Here is a 10,675-nt window from a genome sequence, read left to right as displayed (position 1 = left end):
AGTCCTGATCCAGGTTAGCTACTGTCTGGGCATTTCTTCCTATTGCCAATCCACTCAGTCTGCTGGGGTGAGAAGGACAGGGTGTTGGGCCAGAGCTGAGTCAGCAGGTCTTCACCAAGTTCCCAGGGTTAGCATCCTCTGGGATGGCAATGCTGGCGAACACTCAGGGTTTGGTGCCCTTATACCCACCCCCTCCAGGCAGCCAGCTCTGACTGCACAAGGCAGACGTGTGACCCCTTCAGCCAGCTATGCCCCCGCTGCCCAGCACTGTGGGCCTGGCAGTCCTGTTCTTCTGGGCAGGCCAGACAGTGAACACCTTGATGCCCAATGCCACCCTAGTGCTGGCTTGGACCGAGGGCACAGCAGTGCACTCCCTGAGTGGCCTGGGGGTGCCCCACTACCGGCGGAAGCGCCACATCTCTGCCCGGGACATGAGTGCCTTACTGGACTATCACAACCACATCAGGGCCAGCGTGCACCCACCAGCTGCCAACATGGAGTATATGGTGAGTCCCTGTGCTCTCCCCAGTCCCCCTTCCAGCAAACACCACCCGTCTCAACCTGCCCTGGAAGGGCTGGACCATTCACCAACCTGGCCCCACAAGCCAATATCTGGGTGTCTGGACCATGTGGAAAGGGCAGGATTTAGTCTGCCCATTTGATGGATGAGGGCACAAAGGTGATTACACAGGGCCTCTGGGGAGTCAGGAGCAGAGGACTGTTATTTATGGAGCACCTACTGTGCGCCAGGCGCTTCACATAACCCTGAGGATACTCTTCCTTAAAGGTAGGAACTGTCATCTTCATTAATTTGCCCAAGGTCACCCCGCTGGGATTTCAACCCAAATGTGCTTGCTGCAAAAGGCCATTGTCCTAGCCCAGTGGTCGGCAAACTGCGGCTCGCGAGCCACATGCGGCTCTTTGGCCCCTTGAGTGTGGCTCTTCCACAAACTACCACGGCCTGGGCGAGTCTATTTTGAAGAAGTGGCATTAGAAGAAGTTTAAGTTTAAAAAATTTGGCTTTCAAAAGAAATTGCAATCGTTGTACTGTTGATATTTGGCTCTGTTGACTAATGAGTTTGTCGACCACTGTCCTAGCCAACACAATACCCTGCCCAAGAATTTTGGCTCCCCACTGGGGACCTGCAGAGGGTGGTGGCTGGAGCTTTCCATGCTATTGTCTCTTTGCCCCAGGGGTGCGATGGACATCCCCAGACCATCCTCAAAAAGCCTGTGAAGGTAGAGTTTGGAGCTGTGGGGACTGGTACCTGGGGGTCTCCAGCTGAGGAAAACCAGCAGCTGACCGTGAGAGAAAACTGGGATGTCTGCTCTCAAAGAGACAGGGCTGGTGGCTCTTACCACAGCTTCCCAGAGTGAAGGAGGAAACTTTTTATCACAGCCCCTCCTCTGGGACCATTGTCCCAAACCAGTCTGGAGACATAAGCTTCCAGGCCACCCACAGATTTCTTTAGGGAAAGAGATTGCCAATCCCACCCCCCGACTTGCTGCACAACAGCCTGCAAATTCTTTCGCAGCAGTCCATGCACTTACTAGTACTACCAGTGCCTGTTTGGAGCCAGGCACCACGCTAAGCCTCATGGACACTACCCAGAACAGGATGGGCAAACGCCCTTCCCTCCTGGAACTTACATTTTAGTGAGGATGATAGAAAACAAACATCAACAAAATATATATAGAATATAATGACAGGTAGTGATAAGGTGTGGGGAGGGGTGGGGACAGAAGCAGAAAGGGCAGGCAGCTAGAGGGGGAGAACATTTATTTGTTCATTGACTGACTCATTCATTTATTAACACATCAACTGGCACATAAAAGGCCCTCCATTTTCAAACAAATGACACATTTATTGAGCACCAGTTGTGTGTGCAAGGCACTCACTTCAGGGGTTTACGTAGTATGGCATGCAGTATAGAGCAGAGAGAGATGTCTCACCAGGGACTCGGGGAGGGTTGGTGAGTGTGGGTCTGAGTGACCCTCTGCCCTTCCTTCACTCAGTCATTCAACAAAGTCACTGAGCAGGTTGATAGCAGAGCGATTTTCCTTCCTCCACCTCATGTCTTCCATCATCTCTGCCTGCCCTCGGTTTACCTCTTTGTAGAATGAAGGAAACATTTCTCTGCTTTCCCAGAAGACTATGAGCTGGTGCCCATTTCTTCTCCACTAGCTGGCTTCTGCCCACAGGACAGATATCCTTCAAGGAGCCTTTTCTCTCCCACAGCCCCAAGCAAGTCCCAGCCCGTTTCACATTCTCACACCCTCCAGGATTGTAATGATTGTTTCACATCTCATTTCCTTGCTAGACTGTGAGTCCGCCGTGCCTAGAAATACTGTGCAATATCTGCTGAAGGAACAAATGACTTCTCAGAGAACCCCAGGAAGTCAGAGCTGGAAGGGAACTAGTATTTTTTTTAAGTGATGACTTTTCAGGTTATAAAACTTGGAACATTCATACATTGCAAAATTATCAAGCTGTTATGATGGATGAGAGGGTGTTCTCTACGTACGGATGTGGAATAATCAAGTTATTAAGTGAAAAGAATAAGGTGCTGAATAGAATGTGTAGCATGCTGCCATTTGTCAAGCAAGACATATATATGTAGCTGGTATAATTATATATGTAATCATATATGCTTGTACAGATCTAGAATATTTCTGGAAGGAGACACAGGGAACTCACAGCAACAGTTGCCTCTAGGGGGCACAGTGGCTGGAGGGATAAGTGTAAAATAGAGGGGAGAGACTTTCCACTTTTCCTCATTTGCACATCTTCCATATTAAACTTGTGCATGTTTTTATTATTCCAAAAATATTTTGAATTAAGTATTTTTAAAGTTAAAATAAATACATTTTAAAAACATAATAAATGAAATAAAAAATTAGTTCTCTTTCTATTACCCTGGGCTGAGAACACCTGGACCAATACCCTGGAGCCCCACTCACAACAGAAAGCCCCAATCTTGAAGCCCAGTGAGGAGAAAGGGCACCAGACTAACCTGGGTGTGCATGTCAGTTCCTGTGTGGATTTGCTGTTGACTTTGAAGTCATGGGCCTTCTCTGAGCTCAGTTTTCTAATCTGTCAAGTGGATTATTGCAGGGTTCCGAGGGCCAGGGGAGTCATGGTACCAGGAAAATGTGAAGTCTGGACACTGTTGTGATGATGGTGGTGGTTCCCTGGGGAACTGGATGGCCTTTCTTTCCCCAGATCTGGGACGAGCGGCTGGCCAGGTCTGCTGAGGCCTGGGCCACCCAGTGCATCTGGGCCCACGGGCCCTCACAGCTGATGAGATACATGGGCCAGAACCTCGCCATCCATTCTGGCCAGTAAGTGACCCTCTGCCCTTCCTTCACCCAGTCATTCAACAAGGTGACCGAGCAGGTTGATGGCAGAGTGACCCCACCCCCCATGTTTTCCATCTTCTCTGCCTTCCCAGGTACCGCTCGGTGGTGGATCTCGTGAAGTCTTGGTCTGAGGAGAAGCGGCATTACTTGTTTCCAGCCCCAAAGGATTGCAACCCACACTGCCCCTGGCGCTGCACTGGCCCTGTGTGCTCCCACTACACTCAGGTACCCCTTTGTCGGGACTAAGGGCTGATGGGAAAACAAATCCTGGTCCCTTAGAAGAAAAAGCATGTGGTGGAACAGAAACTAAAATAAAACAGAGCCCCCTGTGGACTTCCTCTTACATAATAAGCATGTTCCTGCAAAGTTGAATTGAGATGAACTGGATCTGGTTTTGAGTGTTTTAGGTGTGCTGACCAGATTGTTTGACCTCAAAATGAAGATGTGTGGTCTGACAAGATCAAGAGTGCTTTTGAATTCAATAGGTCCAAATATTTTCTAGTATTTTCTGTTTTCTAAGGCTCCCACTATCTTAAAAAAGAAAGAAAGAAAGGCCTAAATAAGATTATAAAAATCATAGTATATTTTGAGTATTAATATTGAATATGTTAACACTTATCACACATAAAAATACAATGCAATATGATATTGCAGGAAATAAGACAGGAACTTCTAATTGCATGTCAAATATCTTCTTTCAGTCCTCTTGGTCTCTCTATGACTCACGTGGAGTTAATGTCAAAATTCTAAATTTGAGACCTTCTTGGAAATGTAAGGCCAAAGCCAAATGTCCTTCCTGACATACCATGAAATATTATTACCTCCATCTTAGAAACTGAGGCACAGAGTGGTTAAGTGACTTGGTCAAACTCACTCAGCTAGTGATAGTGAGATTCTGATCCAAGGCTATTTAACTCCAAAGTTTGTATTTTAAACTCCAGCACAACAATTTTCAAACAGTGGTCATTAGGAAAAAAGAAAAGAAAAAGAAAAAACCTAATAGAACAGTACAGAAAATATTAGCATATTTCACATACAAGATTAAATATTGATTCATACATTTTTTTTCCAATTATGTGGGGGGAGGACACATGGTAACAATATAAAATTTACTTCTTACTGTTGGCTGTAGTAAAAAAAAAAAAAAAAAAGGTTGAGAAACATTATAGTACAATATGCTTCCAGCCCCCTCACCTTGGAATAGGCAGACCTCACAATGCACCCACCCTGAAGCAAGTCCAGGAGCCTCCCAGCCCCAAGGAACCTGGGCCCCACTGTATCCTTCTCAGCATCCCTTGTCTGTGTCCTTCCGCAGATGGTGTGGGCATCCTCCAACCGGCTGGGCTGTGCCATCCACACCTGTGGCAGCATCAGCGTCTGGGGCAGCACTTGGCACCAGGCAGTGTACTTGGTCTGCAATTATGCTATTAAGTAAGTGCAGTGTTGGGACAGAGGGGGCTCTGGGGCAAGAAGGTGGATCCTGGGGTGGCGTAGGCAGAATTCAAAGAAAAGGAACACACACCTGCCTTCCTCCATTCTAAGTAACCTCAATGCCATACATTTGGGTAGGTTTAGAGTCTGTTAATAATCCTTTTGCTTTACCCAAGTTTCAGAATTTATTGGAAGATAAAGGACTGAGGCAGGTGGACAGGCAGTGACACTGATGAAGTCAATAGTGGAGAACGTGGTTTAGATCTGCCAGCTAAGTGGGCTTGCAAATATCTCACTGTTGAATTAGACCTGCACACCCATTGACAGACAACACTGGGCAACCACAGGCCTCTTCCTACAAGGGCAGTGCCAGCCCCTCTAAGCTTACACATGAAATAAAGCAAACAAAAACACCTGCACCCTGCAGGCAGGCAGGCCCCAAAGGAAAGGAAGGAGAATTCGAATGAGCATGTTCAGCTAATCAGACTTTCCAGTCAGCGTGGTGCGAGAGAAGACACAAGTGGTCTTCATACCATGGAATATGGAGAAAGGGAAATGGAAGTTTCTTTCCAATGTATCATATACAAACCTGCAAACATTACAGATTCTTATAGAGACAGAAACAAGAACAAATTCTAAGTAAACATGATATTTGGAATTACAAAATTATATGATAACCAACTTTTACTCTCACGTAGCCCTTGATCATTTACAAAATACTTTCACCTTATCTCATTGAAGAGATGAAAGAGAAAGAAGGAAGGAAAAAGGGAAGGACACTGGGAAAATATTTTCCCTTACAGGTTAAGAAATTGAGGATAAGAGAGGTTACCAGTAGTTGCAAAGCCAACAAGTAACAGAGCTATTTGAAGCACAAGCCTGTTGATTTCAAATCCCATGTTGGCTCTATTCTACTATCCTGATGTTCTGGAAGTCATTGGTAGCCTGAATATAAATTCTCTAGCTATTTATTTGCTATTGACCGCGTGTCATATAGTAACCCAGCTTTATTAGACAAGGAGAAACACAACCAAATTCCAATATATACAGCTTATGGAACTCTTCAATTTGCTTGCTGATATGTCAAATTTTTGCAGCATTGAGTATTAATAATGTAGTTGTTAAGATTTTTAGACCCTGGAATTAAAACTGAAAGGGTTCCAATTGTAGTTTAACTTAACTTCTCTATGACTGTTTCTTCATCTGTAAAATGGATGCATATTCTCCTTATAGGTAAGCTGACCCAGAAATCGCCCCCAGGCTCCTAAGAAATTCAGAATACGTGTTGGTTCTTATTGTTATTACCAGACCTGTGTTTGATTCCCAGCTCTACCATGTACACAGTGAGGACTTTGGCTAAGGCATTTGATCTCTACAGTCTCTTTTTTTAAACAGAGTAAATAGTATCTGACTCTCAGAGAATCATAGTACATTGTTGCCCATAGTACACGGTAAATGAATGATGCTCATGATTATGACTAGGTTATAAACTCTTTAAGGGTAGGAAATAGATCTTACTCATTTCAATATCCTTCCACTACAGTGATGTCCACCCTGTGTGAGTGTGTGTGTGTGTGTGTGTGTGTGTGTGTGTGTGTGTGTGTTTTAAGCAGTAGGACTTTTTTCCAAGTGGTTAAATTAAAAAAAAAGAACTATTCTGATTTCATCACCCTTGATGTCTCCATCACCCACTCTCCCTGCCCCTAAATTTCCAAGAGACCTTTTGAAAATTGTATACTACAGCATCTGGCACAAATCCTGATGCCCAATAGATGCTCTGGAAGTGTGAGTGAGTTCCATATGAAACCAGAAGTGTATACTTTTCTAAGCACTTTGGCTGACTTTACTCATAGTCATTCACTAATCACTTTTGGAGAAAAAAAGATTTTATTTCTGCCCAGAGTGTTCATATGAAGTGTAAGAAAATAAGGCACTGGGATTTGCAAAAATAATTAACACTATAGACCAATAGTGACCTTATTAGTCAGCCACAAGCAAGAAAGAGCTGGGGAAATTATTTTAGGCCTTGAGAGGAGAAAGAGAGAGAAAAAGAGAAATCCGTTGGCTGGGATGGAGAAGGGAGTTGTGGGAAGATGAGGTGTGTAAGCTGGATCACGTGCTGCTAGAGCAGTCTAGAATGCCTGACCAAAACAGGTGATGTGACTCTGTATGCCAGGAGTTGGCCAACTACGGGCTATGACCAAAATCTGGCCTGCTGCCTATTTTTTTTAAACATGTTTTTATTGATTTTAGAGAGAGAGGAAGAGAGAGGGAGGGAGAGAAAAATATCTATGTGTGAGAGAAATACCAATCAGCTGCCTCCTGCATGCCCCCTACTGTGTATCAAGCCCAACTGGGGCATGTACCCTGACTAGGAATCAAACTGGCTGACCTTTATGGTACATGGGAGGATGCTCAACCAACTGAGCAACACTGGCCAGGGCATACTGCCTGTTTTTGTAAATAAAGTTTTATTGAAACACAGAGAAGACATTCATTTAAATATTATCTATGGCTGCTTTCATGTAGTAGACACATCTGGTCCACAAAGCCTAAAATATTTACTCTCTGGCCTTTCCAAAAAAAAAAAATTGCCAATCACTGCATAGGCAATGGGAAACCACTGAAAGTTCTTAAACAGGCAAAGGTTGTATACAATGTTCCTTTAAAAAAAAAAGTATATATATATATATATATATATATATATATATATATATATATGTATGTATAATTCACATAGGATACAACTCACCCATTTGAAGTGTAAAATTCAGTGGATTTTGGTATATTACATTATTAATTTTTAAAATATATTTTTTAATTTAAATTTTAATTATTTTTTATTGATGTTAGAGAGGAAGGGAGAGGGAGAGAGAAATATCAATGTGAGAGAGAAACATCTATCAGTTGTTTTCTATACGCACTCTGGGATATCAAACTGGAAACCTGGGCATGTGCTCTGACTTGGAATCAAACTGGTGACCTTTTGGTGCATGGCTGACACTCAACCAACTGAGCCACACTGGCCAGGGGATTACATTATTAATTTTTAAAAACGCTGGTAAAAAAATATATATAACATAAAACTTGCTATTTTAACCATTTTTAAGTGTACAGTTCCGTGGCATTAATTACATTCCCAATGTTGTACAATCTCTATTTCCAAAACTTTATTCACCTCAAAGAGAAAGTCTGTAACCATTAAGCAATGGCTCCTTATTCCCCTTCCTCCTAAAGGCCATGGTCAGTTGAAAGGATTAACTCAGGAGCAGGTAGGATAGATTTGGGATAAGGCCATGGAAGAAATAAATGTCCAGCAGTGGCCATGAGGAGGCTTCATGGACACATCCCCCATGACTGAATTACACTCATCATCCCATTATTTGAGCCCTCCTTTGCACAGAACTTTTTTAAAAAAAATGTTTTTATTGATTTCAGCGAGAGAAAGGAAAGGGGGAGAGAGAGAGATAGAAACCTCAATGATGAGAAAGAATCATTGATTGGCTGCCTCCCCTGCCCCCCTAATGGGGATCGAGCCTGCAACCCAGGCATGTGCCCTACCAGGAATCGAACTGTGACCTCTTGGTTCATAGGTCGATGCTCAACCACTAAGCCACACTGGCTGGGCTGCACAGAACTCTTACAAGTTACAAAGTGTCTTCACATAATTTTTACAGATACCATTTCATTTATTTATTTTATTCAAAGTACAAAATACAATCTCAAGAAATGAGATGGTTTCTTCTAATAGTCACCAGTTGACAGGTGGCAGAATCCAGGCCCAGGCCCAGAACTTAGATCTGCCTGAGTTGGGATAAGGGGTGGTGGAAAGAATAAGAAAACCAACACTTACTGGGGAGTCACCTATTTGCCAGGCATGGTGCTAGGTGCATGCACATGTGGCTGCATTATTACATCTTCACGGCATCCCTGTGCCAGACAGCGGGAAGTCTTCTCTTGGTTGTACAGATGAAGAAAGTGAGGCTTGCAGATGTGACTTGCCCAAGGTCGCACAGCCAGCCAGTGGTGGTGCCGAGATTTGGAAACCTGTGTGAAGGTTGTTCACACAGCTCTCTTGTATCTCTTGACCCCATCTCCCTGGGACCTTTTCTCTTCCAGGGGCAACTGGATCGGCGAGGCTCCATACAAGATGGGGAGGCCATGTTCTGCCTGCCCCCCCAGTTACCAAGGCAGCTGCAGTAGCAATATGTGCTTCTCTGGGCTCAAATCCAACCGGCTCCTGTGGTTCTAAATTTTCCCTGTGCTCTGGCGGGCCTTCAGTGGGCTTGACCCTCTAAGGGTCCCTCCCTAAAGATGGGTCAAGGAAAAAAAATTTTTTAAAGACATGAATTGGACTCCCTCCACTGATCTGAAATTTTCTCCTGATTCCATTTTCTAAATGTCTAGCGTGTGCCAGAAGAAAACGACTGCCTTGCCTTCCTTCTTTAGTCAGTTGCATCTTTCTTTTCTCTGGCCTCCAGGAAGGAGGCCTGCGTTTTTAATTGACTCACTTCTCAGAGAGCCAGGGTTGGAAGGAACAGTGGCAGCAGTTTTGTGACTCTCAGGCCTCAAACTCACAAGTCTTTGGCCATGCAATAAAAGGTATCTATTAAATAACCTTAATCCTGAAACCTACCTTTATCCATCGGTTAATAGCCAACTAGCTTCTGGGCAGCCTTTGAAGACCTGTGATCCCCTCCTTGAGTTGGGAACATTTTAGATCTGAACGTTAAAAAAATAATTGAAATTAGCTTGTGAACACCCCACTCCTATTTCATATTACTAGAGCCACCCCAGGGTCAGGCGCGCCCCGCGCCCCCTTCACACATGGGTACATTGAGGCTCAGTGAAGAGGTGTGATTTAGAGCTGCACAGCTTGTCTGCCAAAGCACTCAGGTTGGAGCTCAGACTCTGGCCCTCCAAAGTTAGCCAGAGGTAACTCTCTCTGGATCTATCCTACCCTTCTCCCTTTCAGTCTCTCCGCTTCAGTCTCTCCCTTTCATCTACTTGCCAGCTCTGTCCCTATCTGTCTTACTCTGTATTTCTCCCGTAGAATCTCTTTCTCGTTCCCATTACCCACTTCCCCTTTCCCGACCTTTCCCCACCCAGATACCATTAACACACAAAAGTTCTTTTGTCTTCAGAGATAGTAAAATTTCTTCCTCAGACCTTGCCCTCCAGGTGGGGCCCACACCCAGCTGGCTGGAGAGAGCTTCAAAGACCAGGATGGAAACCGGCTCCTTTTCCTAGGGTCCTTGCATTTTCCCAGGAGTGATTTTTCTTCTCTTTTGGCCATTCCCACCCAGGCCACAACCTGTGCATGTCACCCCTCCATCCCCAATAAAGTCCTTTGAGATTAAATGCCCTGGCTCTTTTTGGTCCCTCTTTCTCTCAGCTCCCAGAAGAGTCAAAGAGGAGAGAAAGGATTTGAGGGAGGAGAAAGTCAGCTCAGGAGAAAGACTAGGGAGGGGGCTAACAGCCACTCAGCCCCTACTTTACTCCAAGCACATCAGCTAGATCAGTGCATGTGTGCAATGTTTATATAGCATTACTCCATTTTAAAGATAGAAAAAATGAGGCTTAGACTGAGTGCCCCTTTCCAAATGCTGGAAATGAGTGAAATAAGAGAAACAAGGGCACTGTTGTGAGTTCATTATTCTTAGATTATAATGTTACTACTTTATTTGGGGTGGTGGTATTAAAAATGTTCCTTCATTTATAATATAATTGTGACAATAAATGTTAAGTTTTTAATAAAATTATTAATGTCCTTATATTGGGAGAAGAAAAAGGCTTACCAACCCTATGTCAGTTTCCCAAATGTTCTGGAAATGTAAGTGGCAACCTGAATCAAACAGTATATGTGAGGTCACATAGCTAGTAA

General features: G+C 44.2%; 1 protein-coding gene across 1 annotated transcript; it reads left to right on the top strand.

The window, feature by feature from the left end:
* Window positions 1-233: 233 nt before the first annotated feature.
* R3HDML (R3H domain containing like) lies at window positions 234-9,043 on the top strand (the record flags this gene model as incomplete). Its single annotated transcript, XM_079784629.1, has 5 exons — window positions 234-506; window positions 3,224-3,342; window positions 3,453-3,585; window positions 4,676-4,791; window positions 8,911-9,043. The coding sequence occupies exons 1-5, from the start codon at window positions 249-251 to the stop codon at window positions 9,041-9,043; spliced, it is 759 nt and encodes a 252-aa protein (XP_079640755.1). The 5' UTR covers window positions 234-248.
* Between the last annotated feature and the right edge of the window lie 1,632 nt (window positions 9,044-10,675).

The sequence above is a fragment of the Cnephaeus nilssonii genome (assembly GCF_951640355.1).
Source record: "Cnephaeus nilssonii genome assembly, chromosome: 11".
Classification (NCBI taxonomy): Eukaryota; Metazoa; Chordata; class Mammalia; order Chiroptera; family Vespertilionidae; genus Cnephaeus; species Cnephaeus nilssonii.
The sequence above is the reverse complement of the archived record's forward strand: the minus strand, read 5'-3'. Positions and strand labels throughout refer to the sequence as shown.